General features: G+C 44.6%; 1 protein-coding gene across 5 annotated transcripts in view; it reads right to left on the reverse strand.

Annotated features, from left to right (window-relative positions):
* SMARCAL1 (SNF2 related chromatin remodeling annealing helicase 1) overlaps positions 1 to 26,555 on the reverse strand; it is a 63,472-nt gene that overhangs the window by 18,394 nt on the left and 18,523 nt on the right. For 4 of the 5 annotated variants that reach the window (XM_073305002.2, XM_073304999.2, XM_073305000.2 and 1 more), the window contains exons 8-12: positions 24,378 to 24,536; positions 22,321 to 22,386; positions 11,997 to 12,137; positions 2,104 to 2,322; positions 596 to 666 (exon numbers count right to left, since the gene is read on the reverse strand). In XM_073305002.2, coding sequence (XP_073161103.2) covers positions 596 to 666; positions 2,104 to 2,322; positions 11,997 to 12,137; positions 22,321 to 22,386; positions 24,378 to 24,536 — 656 coding nt within the window. The remainder of the gene's footprint in view (positions 1 to 595; positions 667 to 2,103; positions 2,323 to 11,996; positions 12,138 to 22,320; positions 22,387 to 24,377; positions 24,537 to 26,555) is intronic. The other variant, XM_073305003.2, reaches the window with a different exon arrangement.

Consider the following 26,555-nt stretch of genomic DNA (forward strand, 5'->3'; position numbering starts at 1 on the left):
TACACTGATGATTGCACTGGTTTGTTCCTTTTAAACTAAAGAAAGGCCCGAACCAGAGGACTTGATCTTAACCCCAAACATTGGGTAGCTTTAGATATGGAACTAAACATCCCAATTTGGACCTATCTGGAATTAAATCTGAAGGCTGGGCAGGTAGAGAGACCTTGGAAGAAGAGACTGCTGTGTGTTGTAATTAATTATTTTTTTGTTAGCTGCACTTGATTTTGCTGCAATCTTATCTCAAAGGCTCAATTTCTCTCTTCTCACTAGGTAGGTCAGAATGAGGCACTGGATTAACCTCTGAGGATAGGAGTAGAAGCCATGGGCTTAAATTGCAGCAAGGGCGGTTTAGGTTGGACATCAGGAACAACTTCCTAACTGTCAGAGTAGTTAAACACCGAGTAGTAGTTAAACAGAGTAGTCAAATGGAATAAGTTGCCTAGGGAGGTTGTGGAATCTCCATCATTGGAGATTTTTAAGAACAGGTTAGACAAACACCTGTCAGGGACGGTCTAGATAATACTTAGTCCTGCTTTGAGCGCAGGGGACCACCTCTTGAGGTCCCTTCTGATCCTATGACTGTCACACAACTTACATGACTGAACGGATTTTGGCTTCTGCGGTTCTGTTATAGAAGAGGAGTAGAGCTTCCTTCTCCTGTTGTTTCTGTGAAGAGGGGAAAAAACTGAATGTCAATTTCAAATCTGCCTTCCCTCCTGGGTCTCATCCACTTCAGTGTATCTGCTGCTGCCATTGGGCACTGTGCTGGGGAAAAGCAGGCTCTCCCTGAACACTGGTATTTACAAAACGTAGTACATGGAGGGGCATATCTTTCACCATGCACTATCAAAATCCTGCCCCTGCCGCTTACCCCAGTGGGACTGCACCTGTTCTACTCTGACTGGGGACCACCCAAGCGTGGGAAGAAGTAGATTGGCCCCCATCTGAAAATTAAAGTTCGGAAAACTGAAGGAATACTCTCTCACGCTAATTGTATTTTTTATTTCGCCAAGGGATGCTGTGAGTAGAGGGCTTTGTCTGCACTACAAGCAGAGCCATATTTAAGCACAGTCGTGGCCAAATCACGTCATAATTTGCTTTTTTCTTACTGGTGCGGACAGAAAAAGGCGTCATAACCATGTTAGAGAACCAAGTTTTAGCAAAGATCTCTCTACTAGATGGGTCCAGCGGTCAGAGCACTTGCGAGACCCTGCTCTGCCACAGACTTTCTGCGTGACCTTGAGCAAGTCATTTCAGGTACATCTACAGCAGAGCTGGAAGTGTAATTTCAAGTAACTAGTTTTGATCGCGTTAGAATGCTAAACAATAGCAGCACGGTTGCTGCGGCCCAAGCAATGGTACAGACTAGCTGCCGGAGCACAGTCCCGACCGAAACCCTAGCTACACACTCAGGATGGCTAGGCCATCCTGCCGCTGGCAGTGCTGCTACCGTTAGTGCCGGAGGTTGATCAGAGCTAGCCTCCAGCTCCAGTGTAGACACAACACGACGCTCTCTAGGCCTCAAAGTCCCATCTGTAAAATGGGACTAGCAGCAGAGGTGTTGTGAGGGTGAACTGAAGTCTGTCAGAAGCTTCGATACTAAGATGATAAGCACCATAGAAAGGTCTATAAAACAAACAGCACAGGTCTCTAACACGGCTATAATATGCCTTTTCTGTCCACAGAGGCACAAAAACAGTTGGCCACAACTGTGATTCACAACCCTGTCGGTTACACTTGTAAGGTAAGTGCGGCTTATGAGGCCAGACAGGAGAGTAAATACAGAGGAGCGAAAGACAGTAAATAGAGCGAAGAGGAGATAAAAGGCGAATGGCGGGGGAAACGAAAGAGTGATATGCAGCATGACAAGAAGATGAAGCAGCTGAAACTAAAGAAAGAGGAAGCTGACCTGTTATGATTATTGATGTTGTGCATTCTTGGATACTCAAGAGAACCATTTAAAACAGTACCCTTGAGAACGTCGGCTGTACATTTTGATGCTGATCTAAGAATCTGGGAATTGCTCTCCACGGATTTTTTTTTTTTTTTTAAGTGAGCACCTGAAATACCAACAGTCCATCATGTTAACAGTTTCTGACTCACGGTTCTGTATCCTTTGACCATGTCCTTTGCAGCTGCAGCCAGCTCAGCCTTGGTCTTTGCATTCATGCCTTCAGGAGCCACCACTACCATTTTGCGTTGCTTTGCTGGAAGCTGGGAGAGCACGTCTGATTTCAGGCGGCGGATCATGACAGATTCTTCAAGCAAAAGCTTCAGTTCTCCTAGGTTGGAAGATCTGGAGTAGTCCCAGCCCCATGGCATCTGGGGAAAAGCAAACCATGATCATCAGCAACAAAAGCCACAGGAGCCTTTAAGTCATTCTCGGTCAAGGGGATCTGGCTAGAGAACAAACTTCCACAGGAGAATCCAGAGTCTGCCTGTCTTCAGGAAATGCTGCAAAGCCTTCCTCCTTTGAAAAAGCCTTTCCACGGTAAGAATGACACTCATAACATTGACAGGCCCATTTGCCCTCCAGTTCTTACCATGAAAGCCCTACTCCAAGCAGCCTATTGCCCCTGAAAATACCAGAGACTCCATGAAGTCCATTAGGGGCATGGCTATTGCTTTTACATGGAAGGTGCTCAGAGACTAATAGAAGGTCAGTGGTTGAGAGGGGCATGAAGCCAGGAGATTCCATGACCGTCAGGAGGAGGTAGAAGGCAGGGGCACCATCTTGGCTGTAGTGCATGAAGGGGCATTGGTGGAAGGAAGAAGGACTATGTTGCACTGGATGCAGGTGAGAGAGAGCCCGGGAACAGGATCGTGACGGACCCTGCTAGCCTGCGAGTTGAGGCGAACACTGTGGGGGTCCCAAGGGCAGGTGAAGTAGCTGGAGGAGCAGCACCTCACCAGCAGGAGCAGATTTACCATGAAACAAACCGTGCGGTGGCATGGGGCCCTCAACGACAGGGGAGCCCCCAAAATGCAGGACAAATATTGACAACCTGCCCCTCAGTCCCGGGCTGACGGTGCAGCAGGGTTCAGGCAGGCAGGCTGCCTGCATGCCACGGTTGGTGACCCCACGCTGCTCCCAGAAGCGGCCGTCTGCTGGCACGTCTCTGTGCGCCCTGGCGGGGGGAAGGTGGCTCTGCACGCTGCCTCACCCCAGGCAATGCACGGAGACCCGCTGCCCCACTCCCCCAAAGGGGCGTGCAGAGACATGCCAGCAGCAACGCAGCAGAGCTAAGGCGGCTCCCTGCCCGCTCTGCCTCCCTCCCTCTGCACCGCTTCGCTCCCAGAAGCGGCCAGCATGTCCCTGCGGCCTCGGGGGGGGGGGGGGTGTCTCCACACGCTGCCCCCGCCCTGAGTGCTGACTCCCCAGCTCCCATTGGTCGGGAACTGCGGCCAACGGGAGCTGCAGGGGCAGCACCTGCAGGCAGCGACGCGCAGAGACCCTCTGGCCCGCCCTGCCTAGGAGCCACGGTCGGAGAGGTGTGTGTGCCGGTCGTTTAGGGAGTTGCACCGCCTGAGGTAAGCACTGCCCCCCTTCCCGCCCTTCCACACCACAACCCTCTGCCCCAGACCAGAGCCTGCACCCCTCACCCCAACCCAGAGCCTGCCCCCAAACGTCCTCCCAGAGCCTGCCCCCCATCTCCCCTCCTGCACCCCAACCCCCTACCCCAATCAAAGTACCTCACTTTATTTTCATTTACTTCCCATTAGTGATAATATAGGAGGATGAAGAAAAAAAGAATGTACAATTGGGGGGGGGGGAATAGATAAGAGAGAATGTTCTTTTTCTTGGCTGGGTCCCGAGGGGTGTGTGTGAAAACGAAGCTGTGCACAGGCCCCACTAACTCTAAATCTGCCACTGCTCACCAGGCCAGAAATCCAGACTGAGCAACCACCAGAGGGGCAACGTCTTTCACCAGGCCAGTGCATCTCAACTCTGCGTGCATCACTGGTGGTAGTAGAGGTCTCAGGTTGGGGGGCAGAAGCTGGGGGGGGAAGGGGGTGGGGGGTTGGGCACCTCCGCCTGTGTCCAGTATCAGGGGGGTGGGTGGAGGCACATTTGTTTTTCCTCCTAATTCCAGACCCTCAGCATGTAAATTGTCTTGCACACCCACTGAATGCTGAATCAGCACATCTCCCCACTTTGCCTTTCTCCTGATCAGCTTACACCTGATGTGTGATGTACACCACCGCACCTACTTCTGCTACTGCCAAGTCTGGCTCAGAGGCCTCCATGTAGCTTGCAGGAAGCAGGTGCAATTACATTTGGTCATGTCTCAGCATAAATCAGCTCATTCTCCAGGCACCTTGCACTCATGGCATCTATTCAGCTTGCCTTAACGCTCCCTTTATTTTCTTCTCCCAGTAGAAGCTACCACTATGCTTAGCATATCCTCCCAGATCTGGTGTACAGCAAGAAAAGAACAAGCTGTATTCCTAACATCAAGCTCATCTCTGCTAGAACCTTTGTCCTTTCACTCCCCCTCCCAATCTTGATCAGCATCGTTCACCATATAAAATGTAATTTAGGTTGTAGGATCCTCAGGGTAGGGTCCTGTCTATTTGTCTGTAAAGCTGCATGTACTCCCATTGCACTGTACTAAAACAACACACACCAACAATAATGTCAAATGCAATTCCCTGCCTCTCTGGGCGGGGGGTGTGGGTGTGAAGGTGAAAGAGTTAATGTTTGAGAAGTGATCTGAAGATGTAAAGCTCTCAGTGCAATCATCAGTATTTCTTCTCAGACTGGAGCATGGTGTATTTGGAAATGTGATTTTGAAGACGGCTTTGGATGTGCTTTCCTGAATGTCACACCATATTGTTCTCTTATCTGCTTCAGTGGAGAACAACTAAGTTGACAACCAACACCATTAAAATTGATATATTCTCCAACTAAAATGCCTCAGAACATTTTCCCTTTTTCAGGCTACATAAGCAAAGGGTTTTTTAAACTTACTTCAGGGCTTATAGTCTTTCATTCTGGGATCAGCCTTGGTGCCCTTCTTTGCATCATGTTAAATCGCTACAACATTTAATTTTACATAATGTGGTGACCAAAATTAAACAGAACATTGTAAATGGAATTTCAACAGAGAGTTGCTTTATCTCAGCAGAACTCCCATACAATTCTGCTCTGCTGTTCTAGCACTGGGGCGGATTTATTACAGGGACAGCGAGCAGAGACTTCTGTTGAAACGGATCACAAATGGAGCCATATTCTATTTGTTACTTATTTACTTTCAATTTAAAAAATATTGAAAGCTGTTTGTACAAAATCATGACTGTGATCAGCACCAATTCTCACTCTCGCCAGTGGTTTCTAGAGAGGAGCCAAGAAGTCAACTCAAGGTCTGAGTCCTTACCTTCAAGGTGCTCAGTAACCCAGGCCCAGCATCTCTAAAAGATCCTAAACCTCAGGAATGGAGGTCCACTCCAGCTTCCTCAGAGGCTGGTCTGTGAACGTAACAACATAGAACTTAAGAAAATAAGAATGGCTCTACTGGGTTAGGCCAAAGGTCCATCTAGCCCAGTATCCTGTCTTCCTACAGTGGCCAATGCCAGGTGCCCCAGAGGGAATGAACAGAACAGGTAATCATCAAGTGATCCATCCCCTGTCACCCATTCCCAGCTTCTGGCAAACAGAGGTTAGGGACACCATCCCTGCCCATCCTGGCCAATAGCCATTGATGGACCTGTCCTCCAGGAACATATCTAGTTATTTTTTGAACCCTGTTATAGTCTTGGCCTTCACAACATCCTTTGGCAAGGAGTTCCACAGGTTAACTGTGCGTTGTGTGAAGAAATATTTCCTTTTGTTTGTTTTAAACCTGCTGCCTATTAATTTCATTTGGTGACCCCTAGTTCTTATGTTAGGAGGAGTAAATAACACTTCCTTATTTACTTTCTCTACACCAGTCATGATTTTATAGACCTCTATCATATCCCCCCTTAATCATCTCTTTTCAAGCTGAAAAGTCCCAGTCTTATTAATCTCTCCTCATATGGCAGCCGTTCCATACCCCTAAACATTTCTGTTGCCCTTTTCTGAACCTTTTCCAATTCCAATATATCTTTTTTGAGATCGGTTGGCCACATCTGAACGCAGTATTCAAGATGTGGGCGTACCATGGATTTATATAGAGGCAATATGATAATTTTCTGTCTTATTATCTGACTATAACAAATTTATATTATAATTACTGTAGCATTCAAGAGCCCCAGTCATGGACCCCATTGTGCTGGGTGCTGTACAAACGGAATAGAAAGGTAGTCCCTGCCCCAAGGCGCTTACAAGCTAAGAAACTAAGGTCCATCACAAACCCCACATCTTCCGCCCCAAGTGTCAGGCACACTTCTTCAACCTACCCTCTCTAAACACACACAGAGACTAGCATGTTTAAAAAAAACCCTACCAAAATAAAACACTCCACACACAATTCTCCCCCAGGTGGGTGGGGGTGTGTGTGAAGAGACGGAGAGAGAGAGAATGAACCACATATGACAGATGTAGGTTATATTGCTTACTGCATGACTGGAAGACACACAGATACTATGATGAGAGAAGAGGGGTATAAGATCTGGAATGGGATGGGATGGAATCAGGTGGGCCATAAACACTGAAGTCCTTTATGGCATCTGGAGGTGGATGATGCTGCTTCGGGTAGAAGAAAAGGATGCTGCCGTAATCATCACGCGTTACTACTGATCACATTGTACCTGCTCCGTTGACAGTTAGCCAATGAAGATGCCAGTGTTGCACAACTGATTTCAATGGTGTTACGTCGGCATCACACTGGAGTCACACAGTAGCAAATAAGGCCCCTTGACTATGTAACTTTATCGCTATATCATATCTATACATGAATTTTAATAACTAATCCTAGCAGTGAGTTCTGATGGGTCATTTCTAGAAAACTGAAAATTGAAAAAGTCATTCTAAAAAAATATAAAGTTAACATGAGAACATGATGGTAATATGTTTAATAGGACATGGTGTATAAAACTAGTCTATTAGTAGAATTATTAAAACATACTTTGATGTCTTCTACTGAAAGACAGAGGAAAAAATGAATACAAGTTTATTCTGCCGACACACACATCTGGCTTTGGGCCATAATATCCCAGAACAAATACATCAACTGTGAATTTCTTATCAAAGTGTTAAAGCATCTCACTCAAGTTAGTAAATTTATTACCGCATTAACAGAAGCTGCCAAACTCTTACAAATGCAGAGCACATGCTGATCTAGACATTATTTAATTTTTTTATTTGTTATTTGCCAACCTCAAACAGTTTGAAAAATGGCTTCACAGCCTCTACTTCAAGAAACTGAGTTGAGTTGAGCTTGTAAACAAAACAGATGACATTTCATTTGTTGCAGTTTTAAAAGCAGAGGTGCCAAGGAACTGGATCATAAACCAATAAAACTCTTGTTTTATATCTTTTCTTATTGCATCTGCCAGAGATTTGTAAGTTTCTGTCACGAAACTAAATCAATTCTTTTTAAATCCTGAATTGCCAGGATTTTATTTTAAATTAAATGGTTCAGGTTTGTCAATTTTTGTTTAATGTAACCATTACAACAGGGTTTATTAATAACAACTCATTTATATAGCACCTTCCATTCCAACGGGTTTCAAGATACTTTTCAAACTCTCTCTTGCTCCGTTTAATTCCACTCACCGCCACAGCCTAGCTGCCTCTGCGGTTTTAAGAAGCATCTGTTTCAACAGTGCACAGCAACGCCACACCAGCAGCTTAGGACCCCACCACTAGTAAACCCCCCCACCACTTCCAGTCAAAACTGAAAAGAGGAATTTTTAGGGAGGCAGAACAGTTACCAAAACTGGAATCTGGCCAGGACACCGGGCCAAAAGCCTTACTATTGCGAGGAATGCAAAGGAACCAAAAATGGCCAGGACCTTGGTTGAGTCAGCTAAAAAGGCCATACCTGCAGCATAGCATCCCCAGTGCTATACTGAGAGACTGGCTCCGTCCTGACCTGCAACATCTGGCTATTTTCCTTTGAGGTTTCTCATCCAAGTACTAACCAGGCCTGACCGTGCCGACCTTGTGAGGTCCAAAGAGCACGTACCGTAAGGGAGGCGTGGCCGCAGGCCATGTATTAAGTTCCACTCTCACAGACAAAACACGCCCATTAAAAGTAGGTCAAACTGATCTGTTCTTAATTTGCCCTACTGTGCTCTGGGATCAGAGCACACTGAAGAGAAGGGCCCCTTCTGGTCAGGCACACTGTTCAGGTTGAGGAGGGCAAGTCAGCTCAGAACTACCAAAATCCTGCATCCTCAGAGGCTTCCCTTCCCGATTGTAGGCTCTGCCTCCTCTCCTCAGCACCTTCAGAATTATTCTCACTACAGAGATTTACACCAAAGCCAGCCTGACACCAAGAGAAAACAACCAAACAATCAAAATCGCAATGTCATTTTATATCAGATCAACAAACTTCCCCCAGGTTTCCTGCCCTGTCCCCCACCATCTTCATGGACTACTTACGATCCTAACATGCAGAAATCTCATTCGGTTCCCTCACATCTCATCTACATTGCTTTCCAGTTACAAAGCGCCTCTTGTTCTTTGCAGAATGGCTGACTGAATTCTTTCTAGGCTCACTGCAGTCGCTGCTATCATTCACCAGCATTAACGACAGCACCACCTGTCTCAAGCGACCGGTCTAAAGGAGCAGCAATACTCAGCTGCCTAGTAAAAGTGGGTCTTTCACAATGAAACAAAATTGTAATGGAAACCTTGGGGATGCTTGGCAGCAGCCGTTTAAGACAGGGAGTTGAAATTAATGGTGACCCTTCCTGCTGGTTTTACTGTAGGTTGCAAGCTCATTTATACAGTGGTTCAAGCACTGACCTTTATGAGACCCAGTTTAATATTTTCCTGCCACTGAACTCCTAGCAGGTAGGTGAGGAGCTCTATTTTATTTCCTTCAACTCGGTTTTCTTTGTCCAACTCCATCTCCAACCTGAGATCCAAATGGCTTGTAGCTGAAGCAACAGTTGGTCATGTGGAACCCTACCCCAAAGGTCTATGGAACACCACACCACCATTCAGCCTTTCCACACTGCAGAAAGCCAGAGAGATTAGGCCACATCTTGTTTCCCCCCTGGCAGAGCTACTGACGCTGCTCAGAAAGGAAGAATTAAGGAGCTACATTAAAGATATTCTGAATGCATAGTGCCCCTCTGAATGAGCTCCACGTTGTAACCCGAGAACCCCTTAATGCCAAGAATATCCCAATTCTGATATGTATATTCTGGCTCACCAAAGACTGTCACATGAAGACTTAAATAAAAGCTGAGTTTACACTGGTCATTAATATTGTTGCAAACGGTATGTTCAGATACTACACTAGGGGTTATGTCACTATACTGAAAATACAGCTTGAAAGTCAAGGCAGAAGTGAAAAACAGATTTTCAGCCAGATAGGAGTAAGAAATGTGTCTCTCAGTCCAGATTTAAATTAAGTGTCATAAACTAACATGATGAATGCCCATTTACATACAAAGTCAGATATTAACAAAGAGATGTTACGTCAACAGGGAAGCAGCACACAGGAAAACCAAGCCACAGGTGGTTATCCTGTCTCGGAGGACAGAGAATGAACTTTGGGGGTATATGTAGATTGCAAAGAAAGCACCCCTCATCAATTAAATGGGCAGTGTGTTTACATTCACGAAAATGGGATCTGAGCTTACCTTGGTTGAAAAACACTGCAAAAGACTTTGGGTGAGAAACTTCTTCACACAGGAGGTTAACCTGATAGTTGAGTTTAGTCTCTAAAAAGATTTGTGCTATGATTTTGTTTTATATGTAGCCATTTGTTTCCAATATCCTCACTCATCTCCAGAATCTCTACACTTTGATAATGAACTTATTCTTGTTTTCACTAACAATATATTTCAGGGCTGTGGTGTTAAGTAAAGATGAATCTTACAAGCTAGTGTGTACACTGTTCCTTCTGGGACAGCAGACCTGGTATTTTTGAGGGTAGCCAGCATCAGGGGTGGATATCACAGGGGAATGATTCAAGGGTACTGGGGTGCACCTACTGTTAACCTACAAGGCAAAGGAAGGGTTCGCATAAGCCCAGGAGGAGAGTGCTTGAGTGGCTGAAAGGCTGGCAGTGTCAGGGAGCCGATGCCAAACTATCTCAAGAAAAAGACTGCCTCTCGCTAAAGGTAACAAGGTGACTCAGTCCTGGGTACCCCGAGAACCATCACACGTGTGTCGAGAGATCCTAGTGTGGCTGGGGAAATGGGAGGTTTCCATTCTCTGCCAGGTATGCTGCACTTTGCTAACACTACTGCAGGGATCTTACAGAAACCAGAGGCTAGGCCCGCTATCCTGACTCCCCATGTAGTGTGACCTTAAGTTAAATCAACAGTGTCAATACATTACCACTGAAGCCAATGGGCTAGTCAAGTGCAGGGCACTTGTGCATCCCTACTGGCACCAAGCTCTCCCCAAAGAGAGAGTAGGTGCTTTGATTATTAGACACATAGCTCTCAAATGTATGATCAGGATATGCGGACTCAGTAGCCACTTTGGATGGAATTCAGGTACAAAGCTCTCTGGTGAGGACCCACTAAGTGCTAGGTACTCCAAAGACTGACAAAATACCAAACCATGTAAAGCAAAACAAATATAGTTCATATTATGACTTATAGGGATGACATTTAGCACCCACACGGGTTATCTTCTACTGCTCCTGCAGCGGTTTGATCTCCACAAACCCTTATGGGAGGGAAGAAGCTATTATCTCCATTTTAGAGAAGCCACAGCACAGAAAAGTTAAGTGACTTGACCAGGGCTCCAGAGGGAATCCATGTAAAAGCCTGGATTAGAACTCAGGTGTTCCTGGCCCCTAGTCCTGTGTTCACGCCACTAAACCATGATTCTCTATACCAAGAGCTAAGTATTACAAATATATATTTTGGGGGAAGCAAAAAGTTAACATGAAAGATACGCTGGCATAGAAGACTCCTGTTGCTCAACTCAATTCACTTTCTTATTCTGCTTCAGGATTTAGCAGTGACATTGGCTCCTGTCTCTGCACCTACCAGACCAATTAAAAAAATCATCAGGGCCTGGTCATCTCATGAGCCAAAGAAATAACCAGGTTACTACAAAGACCAGCTCCACCAGCACACAGCAGCCCTGAACCTTATGCATCCAGGCACCAGAGAATTCCCCTTGTATAGCAAGTGGCATAGAGCTGCTGTAGCGGCTCCTACTCCACACCCCTCCTGGCTGCCAGCATGGCTGTGACTGATTGATCCATAGCTGCTATAATGGCCCTTGGGAGCCAGAGGCAGCTGGCATAAATTTAGGCAGCCTTTAGACTATTCTAATACATGCCAGGCCCCAGCCAGGCGGTCCCAAGATCAGGAGAGGGTGGAGCACAAAGGGGGCTTATAGTCTCCATTGCTCCCCTGCCTCTGGACTTTGCAAAAGCAGGGCTCCAGTGCTCAAACCATAAAGTTCCTCAGGCTGTTAAAAACTAGCATTAACATACATGGGACTAGAAATTGGTTTCCAGATGGTCAGCCCAAACCGGCAGCCGCTCATCACAGTCGGACACCACAGGGTCAGAGCCTCTCATATCAGACTTGCTTACTGCTGTGATGACTGATTTGCCTTTTGGTCTTTTAAGGCAGGGTCTCACTGAGGCAGATTTTAATTGAGTAGCTTTGCTTCCCCCCAGCCCAAGTACACAGTTTACACGCAGCACAAAATGCTTCACAGTATGAGAGCTTTCAAAACACTGCTGTGAGGAAGAGAAGAGACTCTTCCTAAAATTACAGGCAGAGGCTACACACAGCAGGAGCAGAAGTGGGGTGAGGGTCTCCACTTTGGCAAAGAAATAAGTAGCCTGCCAGATCTGTACAGCTGTTTGTGATCACATGAACATGCACTAGGCTAGCATCTCACAGATAATACACTCCAGTACCTTCTTGGCATCACAGTAGCGGAGTCCGAAGGAATGGAACTGAGGGAAGAAAGTTGGTCTGACAGCCGCAATCTGCGTATAAAGCTCCGCGGGGCGTGACACGGCAGGAGTTCCCGACAGCAAGATCACTCTTTTGGCAGCCTGCAAAAACAAAATTGAACACGATTGTTATACAGATAAAAACACAAGCAGAGTTTAGGAAATCACTTAAGCAGCTTCTGCGAACCATAAATCTCACCCACAAAACAAAGGTCAAGTGCAATTGTTCCAACTCTCCTAAGGAAGGAGTGCATCATCTTCAAAACACTCCTGGCCTTTGCTATGTCAAGATGGTCTGAGGACAAGGGCTTCCGATCTCCACAGCGGGGAGTACAACGCACTGTCAGCCCTGGTTTCAAAGGTAAAGGGAAGTCTATTTTTATTTCGGCACTTTGGCAACTGGCATTCGCCCCCATGCATGTTCAAATCTTATCCCGGGCTCAACACTCCCATCAGCATCAGATCTCACAGGAAGGCTTCACACACCTCTAAGGCGCATCCTCGCTTTCAGAATAAATTCTGTTGCAAGAAGCATGCCGCAACAAGCCATAAATATACTCTGTCCTGCACACACAAAAGTGAGGCAGGGGGACAAGAAAAGTTTCTGACTGAAAAAAAACAAAAAACAAAACTGTAAGAGGCAAATTATACTGCCTGATTCAGGGCTAGAAGAGGCCAACCTGCCAATCTTGGTGGCTCTATTAGCAGCCTGTTAGATGTCAAAACCTAATAGCTAATAAACAACAGTCATGCAGGAAAATTGCATGCAATAAATCAAATGGGAAAAGTCAGTACTTTAAAATAAAAAGATTCACAAAGGGAAGAGAAATTCTATTTTATAAACATAAAATCCTCAAGTTGCACTTTTGCCCTCTTACCTCCAATAACAGCTAATCCCCTTATTGCAAGAGAGCTATGAATTTCCACTGCTATAATTTCACAGACAATAGTTAAATTACACATGCCTTGCAATTTCCTGCATGCTTTAATGCAGGATCATTAAAATACAAAGAGATCCTTGAAAGACATCTATACTGAAAGCTCGTTCACACTGATATGAAAAAGAAAATGAAATTCTTTTATCGTTTCAGCGAGATCTACCAGTCGCCCAAATCTATTTACTGGACTGACTCATTCACTCGCTGACCAAGTCTGGAGGAAGAAGGGCTCACTTATCAGTTACCGGAAATTAATTCAGCAGTTCTTTGTCAGATATTTATAGGCTGAAGTCGAAGTAAGTGGGATTTTTTTCCCTTATTAGGCAGATCCGAGTGGGAGATGTGGTCACAGCTAAGGTCAGAAAAGTCTCACTAACATAAAAAGCAGGTTTTTAATAAAGTGAATAAACAGAAGGCCAGCCACCTCAATTGAGGGAGGGGGCACAGAGCACATCTGATTCAGTGGGACAACAAACGATAAAACAGAGACAGGAGTAGAGGTCAAAGGTTCAAAACGAGAGTACCAGTTGGTGACACTAAGTAAAGAACCCCTGACAAAGGAGTCAGTGGACGCACCCCAGAGGAACTCTGCCCAGAGAGCCAAAAGTAGGCCCCATACTCACAGAGAACCTCTCCGTTGAGCTTCCCTCTCCTGGACTGATGGATGACCAACTTGGCCAGTGCCAGCAGGAGGTTGACAAGGTCACGTGCAACCACACCCTAAGCAGGAGGTTCTGAAGGAGCTGAAAGAGGGGCTGCAACATGTCACACTGGGGGCAGGCATGGGCCAGGGTCTCCTAATCACTGCAGAAAGGGCAGGCATTGGGACATCCATGAACTGTGCCAGCCGTACGCCCGCGCTCACAGCTCCATGAAGGAACCACCAACTAAATATCCCCAGAAGACCGCGGTGAAGTAAAGGCTGGCCCGCTGGGGGTCCTTGCCCATGCCAGGTTGACACAGCTTTAGATAAAACGCCGCTCAGCATCTGGATCCTAACCTTCCAGACTGGCATTCTCCTCCCCACACTCTCTGTTGCTATTCTTGTAGCTCTGTCCTTGGGAAACTGTGCAAGGGAAGCCAGACTTGGTGCCTTGTTCATTGGGAACCTGCACCCTGTCCTGAAGCCCTTATCTATCCAAGAAGGTAGTCATAAGGCTTATAATAATAATATCTAGATCTTATCTAGCCTTTCATCGTTTAGTCTGCGGAAGAGAAAAATGAGGGGGGATTTGATAGCTGCTTTCAACTACCTGAAAGGGGGTTCCAAAGAGGATGGATCTAGACTGTTCTCAGTGGTAGCAGACGACAGAACGAGGAGTAATGGTCTCAAGTTGCAGTGGGGGAGGTTTAGGTTGGATATTAGGAAAAACTTTTTCCCTAGGAGGGTGGTGAAACAGTGGAATGCGTTACCTAGGGAGGTGGTGGAATCTCCTTCCTTAGAAGTTTTTAAGGTCAGGCTTGACAAAGCCCTGGCTGGGATGATTTAGTTGGGGATTGGTCCTGCTTTGAGCAGGGGGCTGGACTAGATGACCTCCTGAGGTCCCTTCCAACCCTGATATTCTGTTATCTGTAGATCTCAAAGTACTTTACAAAGGATGCCCCACACGTCATTAGAAGAGTTCCATAGGTTTGGCAACATTTCCAAAAGTTACTTCACCAGGACTAATTTATGAAGTGTTTCCCACCCTGCACCAGGTATTCAGCTTAGAGGTCAAAACACAGCACCCAACTGCTTCCAAGTGCACAAAGGGGGAGGTTATGCCACGAAGAACTAACTGAACATGCAAAGAGCCTCATTTGCATACAATGGTTCTCTGTGTGCTAAATGAATTTCACAGAATGAGCCCTGCCATACACTAACAGGCTGATACCTTTTCCCTTCATCAACGCTGGGGCTGGATGTACAGTTACTGAAGTCCCCAGTTCTTGCTTACTCTGTCCTCTTGAGCGGATTAACATATAAAGAATCTTATCCTGACGCAAATGAAGAATCTGATGACAATTTTAATGCAGAAGACAATCGCCTGAGAGAGATGAGACTTGTTGAAGGGGAAAGATACGGGCAGTGGCTGAAGCGGCTTTCGAGAATAGGTTTCTCTATTCCAATCAGACAGTTCTCTGGATTGTGCCTGGGTTGTATCAGGACTAGCCTGAAGTCAGAATCCCACAAATATAAATATTGCAAGTGATTTTTTTCCCCCTAGTACGTATAATTGATACCAAAATAAAGAGAATTTTTTTTTAATGGCAGTGGTTGAATTTGGCTGTGGTAGGATGGGAAGACGGGGGGCGGGTGGGGGGGAAATCACAAGCTCTTGAAACCAGAACCGAAGATCTAGCATAAGCCTGGAGGGCCAAAGTCTTCTGTGATTCCAAAACAAGGTTCTCTCTCTCTCGGCCCCTGAGATTGAAGGTTCCTGCAGACAGGAGTGTGATGATTTTTAATTTAATTTATTCTATCCCCATGGATTCAGAATGCCTATGGGAAAGGAGCTAGCTGTTCTCCACTGGAAAGAGGGCTTTTTTGCTCTCCATTACCTTCAAGTTTCAGCACTAGCTAATATACTCTGACCTATTTCTCTCTTCTAAACATTCCTTTTGAAATGAGCGCACACACAGATTACTGCAGTTACAGCTACATGTAGCTTCAGGACTTCCATAATACCCTATAGGCCCACCCCCAGCCTCTTTCTTCATGGTTTATAACTGATAAACAATGCATATACTATCAAATTGTCTAAAACTATGAAGATACAGGGGAAATGTACAACAGAGAGAAAACAAACTGCTGGGACAGACTGAAACTCCGCCACTTCGTCCACGGAGGATTCTCCTGAGGACCCCTGCTGAAAATGATTCCACTTCCTCCCAAAAGTCAAAATGTTACATGTTTTGTTCTTCTGTAATTGCATGTGATATCACAAGGCAGTGGGAACTGGGGAAGGTCTCAATGGAACATGAACGGGTTTCAGAAGCATCACGGTGTGTCATCAGTGAAGAACTCTGTTAGAGACTGAGAAATAAGACTTTAAAAAAATCGTATCTAGCCAAAGATTCCTATGGTGTAAAACGGATGTCTGCTTCCACTTCCTCCCTTGTAACCCTGATCCTGCAAAGTTGAGCACATGTGTAGCTTTACTCTCATGAATAGGCTCACTGATCTCACTCATGTGAGTAAGGTGGTGCACATTTTCAGATGTCTGCAAGATGGGGGCCTGTTTTGGTCCCCCCACTACAGAAGGGATGAGGACAAATTGGAGAGAGTCCAGCGGAGGGCAACGAAAATTATTAGAGGGCTGGAGTACATGATTTACGAGGAGAGGCTGTGGAAACTGGGCTTATTTAGTCTGCAGAAGAGACGCGTTAGGGGAGATTTGATAGCACCCTTCAACTACCTGAAGGGGGGTTCCAAAGAGGATGGAGCTAGGCTGTTCTCAGTGATGGCAGATGACAGAACAAGGAGCAATGGTCTCAAGTTGCAGTGGGGGAGGTCTAGGTTGGATATTAGGGGAAAACTATTTCACTAGGAGGGTGGTGAAGCACTGGAATAGGTTACCTAGGGAGGTGGTGGAATCTCCATCCATAGAGGTTTTTAAGACCCAGCTTGACAAAGCCTTGGCTGGGATGATTAAGTTGGGGTTGGTCCTGCTTTCAGGCGGGGATTGGACTAGATGACCTCCTGAGGTCTCCTCCAACCCTAATCTTCTATGATCCCCTGGGAAGCAAGTCTAAGGGGAAAACCAGTTGAAGAGAGCCGGCAATTTTTCAAAGAGACAGTATTAAGGGCACAAGAGCAAACTATCCCACTGCGTAGGAAAGACAGGAAGTCTGGCCAGAGACCACCCTGGCTTAACCAGGAGATCTTCAATTATCTGAAGCTCAAAAGAGAGTCCTACAAAAAGCGGAAACTAGGTCAAATTACAAAGGATGAATATAAACAAATAATACAAAGATGTGGGGACAAAATTAGAACGGTCAAGACACAAAATGAGATTAAACTAGCTAGAGACATAAAAGGTAACCAGAAAACATGCTAAGCAAGACGACAACAAAGGACAGGGTAGGCCTGTTACTCAAAGGGGTGCGGGGAAGAAACATAACAGAAAAGGTGGAAATGGCATAATTCTACATGACTTTTTTGTTTTAGTTTTCACCAAAAAGGTTAGTAGCAATTGGACGTCTAATATAGTGAATGACAGTGAAAATGAGGTAGGATTAGAGGCTAAAATAGGGAAAGAACAAGTTACTTAGACAAAATTACTTAGACAAGTTACATGTCTTCAAGTCACCAGGGCCTGATGAAAATCATCCTAGAATTCTCAAGGAGCTGATTGAGGAGATATCTGAGCCATTAGCAATTATCTTCGAAAAGTCATGGAAGATGGGAGAGATTCCAGAGAACTGGAAAAGGGCAAATATAGTGCCCATCTATAAACCCGCAGCATTACAGACCAGTCAGCTTAACTTCAGTACCCGGAAAGATAATGGAGCAAATAATTAAGCAATCAATTTGCAAACACCTAAAAGATAATAAGGTGAAAAGTAACAGTCAGCATGGATTTGTCAAGACTCAACCTAACAGCTTTCTTTGACAGGGTAACAAGCCTTGTGGATTGGGGGGTCGGGGAGAGAAAGCAGTAGATGTGGTATATCTTGACTTTAGTAAGGCTTTTGATACTGTCTCACATGACCTTCTCATAAACAAATTAGGGAAATGCAATCTAGATGGAGCAACTATAAGGTGGGTGCATATCTGGTTGACCTACCGTTCCCCGAGAGTAATTATCAGCAGTTCACAGTCAAGCTGGAAGGGAGTATCAAGTGGGGTCTTGCAGGTATCAGTTCTGGGTCCAGTTCTGTTCAATATCTTCATCAATGATTTAGATAATGGCATAGACTAGAGTACACTTATAAAGTTTGTGGACAATACCAAGCTGGGAGCAAGTGCTTTGGAGGATAGGATCAAAATGATCTGGACAAACTGGAGAAATGGTCTGAAGTAAATAGGATGAAATTCAATAAGGACAATGCAATATACTCCACTTAGGAAGGAACAAATCTGTTGCACACATACAAAATGGGAAATGACTGCTTAGGAAGGAATACTGCAGAAAGGGATATAGGGGGTCATACTGGATCACAAGCTAAATATGAGTCAACAGTGTAACATTGTTGCAAAAAAAGCAAATATCATTCTGGGATTTATTAAGAGGAATGTTGTCAGCAGGACATGAGAAGTAATTCTTTCGCTCTACTGCATGCTGATTAGGCCTCAACTGGAGTATTGTGTCCAGTTCTGGGTGCCATATTTCAGGAAATATGTAGCTAAATTGGAGAAAGTCCAGAGAAGAGCAACAAAAATGATTAAAAGTCTAGAAAACATGACCTATGAGGAAGATTGAAAAAAACTGGGTTTGTTTAGTCTAGAAAAGAGAAGATTGAGAGGGGACATAACAGTTTTCAAGTACATAAAAAGTTGTTAGAAGGAAGAGGGAGAAAAATTGTTCTATCCTCAGAGGTTAAGGAGGACAAGAAGCAATGGGCTTAAATTGCAACAAGGGAGGTTTAGACTGGACATTAGGAAAAACTTCATAACTGTCAGGGTGGTTAAGCACTGGAATAAACTGCCTGCGGAGGTTGTGGAATCTCCATCGCTGGAGATTTTTAAGAGCAGGTTAGACAAACACCTGTCAGGGATGGACTAGATAATACTTAGTCCTGCCATGAGTGCAGGTCCCTTCCAGTCCTACAATTCTGTGTATCCCGTTTGCTTAAAGTACTATATTAAAACGCAGTCTGCCCTCAGGGGCCTCAGGAGGCCCCCTTTCTTCAGCCAAACTGTGGGGAACAAAACCCTTCCCTACCCGGCACTTGATAGAGAAGCAGCAAAATCTGTCTTACATGACTCTGGTGTACAATACAGAAGACCAAGACACATAGTCATTTATATGAATGATTATTTCTCCCAATCCACAACAGTGAGACTTCAGTCACATGTTTTATATGTGGGTAGAGTGGAAAACTCCATACATCGCTGTCCTGTGCCAGCTCCATGGCAACGTTTACACCAGAGCAGAAAAAGATGAGTGATATGGAAAAAAATACCACTTTATGCTGAAAAATGATCAATGACCTCAAGATATTAAAGATTAAAACAAATCCACAGCGAAGCATTTCAGAAGCAGATATTCAGCCCTGTTGCTAGCAAGGTAATTTTCAAATTCATGCTAAGCTTAAATCTTTATTTATTTAATCTGATTATTGTGCAGTTTTGTCTAAACCACCGTAACAAATTTCTAAATTTTACTTGCCACTGTAATATGGAAGCTACAGCACCAGATTCTAGTACGCTAAAAAGGACTTATTAAATACCCATGGAAAGGACGCTATCAGCCTCAGAAACATTTCAATTTAAATCTGGCCGTAGCGGTTAAAGGCGTATAAATATTTATAGCAAATAAGAAGCAGAGATCACATTTCTTAGATGTTTTTTTCCCTCTCCCATAAATCAGCTGAAATCTAAGCATTCATGCTTTGGAAGATGTCCATCTACTTGTTATTCGAGAAAGTGGCTTAAACGCCCAGAATGAGATTCTGTGCTGCCTCTCCAAGAGGCACAGTGCGGAACTCACAGCCAAGGGAGCAAAGGCAGATTAGGCACTCCTGATCCTGAGGGGGCTAAAGAGGCCCACAGAATAAGTAAGGGATCATCTACACTTTGAGCTGGGAGTGAGGGCGATTCCCAGCTTGAGACATACCTGTGCTAGCTCTGAACTAGTGGGCTAAAAACAGAGTGGCGGGATGGGCTAGCTCTCTTAAGCACATGCTCATCCCAGATTATAGAAAGGTGCTCGTGGCAACTAGCCCCTCCTACCGCTGGCCACTAACTCTATTTTTAGCAACAACTCAATCAGAGGTAGTGTACAGGTATGTCTCCTCAAGCTGGTTTTCATCCCCGCAGCTCGAAATGTAGCCATAATCTGAGGTTTGCGGGGGTTGCTGATTTAAACCATGCCAGCATAGTTAAAGCAGCAAAAAACTTATGAGCAGACAAAGGCTTCAGACAGCTCTAGGGGCCTCTCTAAATTATAGCAGCATCCCAGGGCTTCCCATTGCCTCCACAGCACAGTGTCAGCAGCAGGGCTGCAATACACAGCATTCCCATATTCAGATCCTACACCAGGGCTTGAGAGACGGTGTCAGGACCCCTCTTCTGCAGTTCCTGCACCAGACTACTTCACACTGCTCTGATCCTTTCACATGGCCTAAACAGGCAGGAACAGAAGTGAGACCTTCACCCCAGGTCCCAAAACATTTAATAATAAATGTGTATTTATCTAACCCTTTTATCCAACAATCACAAAGCACTTTAAATATTTAGAATCCTGAGGTTTTGTTATATTTAGCAATTTTGGTGCTTATTTGATGCATATTAGGATTACAGCTGCAAAAAGATTAACATTTAACTAAAGACAACCTCACTTTTTTGTTCCTTTAAGTGAGAAAATATTTAATATTTGCACCATAAATCAAAAGACTAAAGCCTCAAAATGGCATTCACCTGGACATCGGATATAAAGTTTTTTTTCCCCATATTTTGGCCTCCATTTCCCTGCTTAATACCATTTTCAGTTGAAAGTTGAACACTACAAAAATCAATGTACCTTCAAAGGACTGAAATTTACAAGTTTGGAAATATCAGCTCTCCAATATGTGTGATCAGTGTAAAATTGTAAACTATAAATAGGTTAATAAAGGTCATGGGGCACTCTAAAAGGAGACCAATCTTTGGTTCTTTACCTTATTTGCAGGATGCATGATACAAGTTTTGAAAGCTGATCCTCACACAGTTCAAAATAGTTAAGACGACACTTTACTGGGAACTGAACCATCTGATGAAATCACAACACATCTGTAGTCCACCCAGGACTACATAACTGTAAGCCGCGACAGAACTCAAATCCATCCAACAGCACAGGGCCCTGTCACTTGAGCTAAAGGAGAATCTCCTTTAGTTGTAAGAGAATCAAGCGTGCTCTCTCTCACACACACTTAGTTGAGCAAGTCTGATGCTCCAACCAGCACAGGGGAGGGGTGTGCACACAGGAGTTGGCGTTGTCCTTTACATAGAAGTGCTACAACGGGAAAAGTGCCCTGGTTTACTTATTGCAGTTTGCACAGAAAGTTGCACCATGTGCTCAACTTCCAATTGAAGTCTCAAAACCAAAGGAAAACAGGATTTTGACCTTTTTTCCATCTACATATTCATGGAGAATAACATAATTAGAACAACAAGAAAAAACCTTCAGCATGCGAACATGTCATTACGAATCTCCAGAATACAAGGTTAGTCAACACTACAATCAGCAAAAAAGCAGCATAGGTCTCCTAAACCCACAGATGAATTCAACTACTGCCAACCACTGTTCATAGGAAAGATACTGAGCCCCTTCTCTACTGCAGACTACGAAGTGCCTTTGTTTCACAGGCACGGTGGTCTGTCATTGATGAGACAGCAGGCGCCAGGAATGCAACGCTGAGTGTAGGTTTGGTTCTACATACGTGGTACGTTAGGAAAACCTGAAATAGTTAAAAGGCTTTTTTAAAAAAAATCTGGTGTGTGCATGTATCTATTGGTATTCTATACTCTAGTAGTTCTCAACTTTTCTGAACAAATGTACCTGTTTAGCAAAAACTTGGGCTGTACCAGTCAGTTCCCACCACTTCTCCATTCAATTATATAAATTCTACCAGCAATGGAGCTTTGGCTGCTCCAAACACCAGTTGCACAAACAGATGGGAAGTAAGCAGTGTTGGGACATAGGGTCCTAGCACAAAGCCAGGGAAGAAGGAGCCTAGAATAAACAATATTGGAGTATAGAAGTACTTAAGAGCCCCAAGTTATTGCATGTAATAAATGTTAAGTGCTTACATGGTGCTTGCCTCATTAAATACACAGTACAGATGTTAATACATTCTTACTACACCCTGGGGATGAAATATTGTTATCCCCATTTTCCAGATGGGGAAACTGAGACAAGGCCACGAAGCAAGTCAGTAGTAATACTGGGATTAGAAATTGGGAACTCCTGAGCTTTTTCCATTAGACCCTGCTGCCAGTCATGTGCATGCACACATGCAGTTGAGATCTGGGGACAAATTCTGCTCTTAGTTACACTGGTATAAGCCCAAAGTAACTACCTTGGGATCAAAGAAGTTACTTGGATTTATCCTGCCCCTGTAACAGAACTTGGCTGTTGGTTCCTACGTCAGGTATACAAAAGCAATACCGCTAGGAGTCTCTAGGAGGAAGTTGATGAAAGCTTGGCATACAGAATACACACCTTAAGAAGAGGCATTGCAGCTCGGCATCGTGCAGTTTTTGTGTTTTTTAGGAAATGAGATTCATCCTGAAACAAAACAGGCAAGAAAATGAATAGAGCTAAGCCCTAAGTCATAGCTCAACTCTGGGATAAAGAACAAATTCCCAGCATCCCATGCTGCATAATACTTCAAGCCTATCATCCCCAGGCAGATTTCAGTCTCTGGGCTGGCCAACATCATATTCTGAATGTGAAACCATCATAAAGCGGGTAGGACTGCCTGCAAATTAACAGGAATGGGGGGAAAAACATTAAGACATGAATCATGAATGATCATAGTCAAGCAAGCAAGTGGAGAGAAGAAATGAAAAGAGGCAAAGAATTTCCACCACTGATCTTCATTTGCTACTGTGTGTCCTTTCTTTAAATGCAAAACTCATGGGGAGCCCCATGCAGTGCCTCCTCCCTAAAATGAAGGGGTTAATGAAAAGCATCCAGAAGTACGGAAATCTAATTAGGAACCAACTGTTTTGCTGTTAGGGCTCTCCAGGTGGATAATAACCTCCCGACTGAGACACATCACTCGCAGAATAGGCTACCTTTCCTTTGTTGTAGTTAGGCAGAACTTAAAGACGCTGAGGAAATTGGCACCCTCAAAGGGTACATTCTCATCTTGACGTGTGTGGATGAGTGAGCAGCCACGCGTAGAGAGGACGATACACCACTTAGCTTGCAAGGCACAGCCTTCACAGTCCTGGTTAGCAATAAGGTAATGTTATTATGACAGCAGAGGAGGACTAGAAATAAAAAAGCAGGGAGGCTAAACACTCAGTGGGGCCATTTTGATCCACAGGACATAGCCAGGATTTGAATCTGCACACACACATGCATAAATAAAATATCTGCCAATTTAGTGCAGATGAAAGGTACCGGACTGATTGCTCTAGAGTCAGAGATCCTCTATCCCCAGACAAGAAGTGACAATGTGAGTTTCCTCCATCCTGACACTATGTCTCAGCCTGGACCCTTACGAAATCAACAGAGGTGAGAGAAAAGTTCAGTCTCCAGCACCCAGTCTGTTCTCATCGTCTCTGCTGACACTGCCAACAACAGCAGTCATGATGCTGTTTGTGACAGAAACATTTGTTCACTGGAAACCAGGCTGAGAACACTTAATTTCACATAAGATAACAGACATCAAAGTGTAATGACTTTTTGGTTACTATTGATCTAAGCTGGATTTGAAGCAATGAGTTCTAAAAGGGTCCCATTAAACATACATATATATACATATATATACACACACACACTTATTTATTTTAATTAACTGGAATAGAGCTGAAGTCTACCTAAGGGTTTTCTATAATGGTTATCCTTATGGTATCTAAAAATTACAGATTATAGAGCCATCAATGAAAGTAAAGAGATCATAGAAATTGCACACACACAAAAAGCAAAACACACACTTGCAATGAAACAGTCCAACTGAAGCGTGTAGTGTCAACCTTGATTTTGATTATGCTGCATTTTGATGCTTTAGACCAGACTCTGAACATTATTTCAAGAGGGTTTTTTTGGTTTACTGGATACACAGATAATGTCACCAATGGTAAAATTCTATGAAAACCAGTCAAAGGCATGGCCCTTCCTCAAAACACTTTCACTATGGCATTCTTTGGGCAAAACACAATCCCATTGATCTGCCAACAGAGCATTTCTGGAACTCTATTCTCCAGCTACAGGAAACATCTATCTTCCCCTTACAGTCAATGAGAGCTGCTCACATCCAGCAGGGAAGAATCAGGGTCTCAGGAGCAGGAGAGGAGGATAAGTAGTACAGAGCAGGGGAGCAGCAAACCTTATCTGAAAAGGTTTCAGGAACCCTCCCCATATATATCTACATGTACTAGTGACAGTTGGAGATTGCCCTGGAGCCAACACATGGTTGAATATAGAAGGATATACAACTTGCTGTGTAGAGCATCCAGTCACTACAAGAAATGCCTGTTAACAACCCAGGAGAATCCAGCATGTATGTGCCTCCTAATCCCATTTAAATAACTAGGGGTGCTACTTACAATAATGACAACTTGGAAAGTGTCTTTGAGCTGCTTATCCATCTTGCTGAGGAGGTCGAAACTGATTATGTTTATCAGTTTTGCTGACAGGTTGTCTTTGCCTGTCAGTATGACATTGGTGCCCTCTGGGCTCAGGGAGGGAAGCCACCTATGAAATGCCTGAGAAAGGAGAAGAAGTGATTAATAGGATGCTGAACATCTCTAGTTTCTTTCCTCTGAGGATCCCAAAGACCTTCTCAAGCTATAATGGAACCTCATAACCACATCTTTGGAAATAACCAGTTTGTGCTTCAGTTTTACCAACTTGAGAATGGGCCTAATAATGTTTAAGTGACTGGCCCAGGACCACGCACCAAGTAACTGGAAGAGCAGGCATCAGAAGTGGAGTCCCATGCTCTGGGAACTACACCACACTCCCTCCACCAGAAAGATCTAAGCCTACTTTCTCTTTGCTTCTTACTCAGCAAGAACTCTGGCTGCAATCAGAAATGAACGTGATTGTCTCCCAAGGTTCCTAGTTGTGCCCAAAAGCCAGAGCAGCAACGGAGTAGCATGGCCACTCTTAGTAGAGAGATTCACTGTTATTCCGCCCACACCAACAGTAAACATGAAGCTGTGAAAGCCAGGGACTTACAAGCAGAAAATATTTTACACCGCAGGAAGGTTTATAAAACTTTGCACCATGATACAGACGAAGCACAATTTCTCCAGGTCTTTTAAAGGTCTGTTTTCCCTTCTAAGAACCAGCCTAACGGAGCTACTGACTGCTGCTCTATGGTGGCAACTGAAATACGTGTGCTCACATTTCATCATGAAAACCAGCAGATAAATATTCAAAAAGGGGCCACTGATTCTGGGTGGCCAATTTGAGAGAGATTTTTTTTCGGGTGCCGAGCAATGAAGGTTCCCATTTATTTCAATTACTTTAGTCTCCCTGCAGCATTCAGTACTGTTGACCACGAGATACTGCTGCCTCTCCTGAAAGAAGTGGCGGAGATCTGGGCGATGCGCTAACATGGTTTGAGTCCTTCCTGCAGGGATGCAGCCAAAGAGTAACAATGGGAAAATCATGTTTCTAGACCCCTCACTTGTGCAGTCCCACAAGGATCAATTCTCTCACGGGTCCTACTACACAGCTACATAAAACCACTGTGTGAACTGGGCAGATGACATGGATTCTAGTGTCAACGGTAAGAGAATGACACACAATTCTACCTATCTTTACCACATATAACCACACCACTACCACCAAGAGAGCCTAGTGCTTGGATGAGATCAGCCCATGGATGAAGAGCAGCTGCCTGAAGCTGAACTTGAGCAAGACAGGGGTAATGCTGATGGGCAGGGGAAAGCATGGTAGGCACAGGGCAGTTTCCTTTGGTTGAAGGTTCACAAACACGCAACTGGTTAATTCAATCTGTGGTTTAGATGGCTCCTAGATTCCTTGTAGACAATGAGCACTCTCATAGCAGCATCCATGAGTAACCCTTTTTATCATTTCTAGTTGGCTACGAAACTCTGTCCCAACCTGGCCTCAGTTATTTACGCCTTTGTCACCTCTCAGCTGGACTACAGTGATGTGACAGATTAGGGCATGAAGCTTTTGGCGCTCTGGAAGTTGCAACTATTACAGACCACTGCAGCAGTCTCCACAGCAACACCGGCTTCTGCAAGCATATCAAACCTGTTCTTACACTGGTTTCCCCACAGAATTTCAACTCAAATTCAAGGTCTCAGTCCTTACTCCAAAGGATTCAGCCCATCGAGTGCCACCTAAAAGAGCCTAAAGCTCTGGGACAAAGACCATGGTCAGCCACTGCACTTCTCTGGCACAGTGAAACTCTCTATAATAAAGGGTAAAGCGATCTTTGCCACAGACAGAGCTCGCTAGGGGGCTGGTCTGAGACTATGAAATAAACTTCCACAGGAACTAAGGGCCACCGCAAAACTCAACACCTTCCACTCAAAGTGCAAGGTGAATTTCTTTGACCTTGCCGTCTCTAACATATACACACAGCTACCTGGATTTTTGTTTTTTTTTAAATCTACAATAATAAAACGTTCCACGGCGCACACTTCTCCCTTTGAGGAATAGATGAGAAAGCAAAAAACATGTGACACGTCAATACACGACCAGAAGGTGCTTAGATACCCCGGTGACACGTGCAGCATAAGAGC

Source organism: Lepidochelys kempii, chromosome 11 (genome assembly GCF_965140285.1).
Source record: "Lepidochelys kempii isolate rLepKem1 chromosome 11, rLepKem1.hap1, whole genome shotgun sequence".
NCBI lineage: Eukaryota > Metazoa > Chordata > Testudines > Cheloniidae > Lepidochelys > Lepidochelys kempii.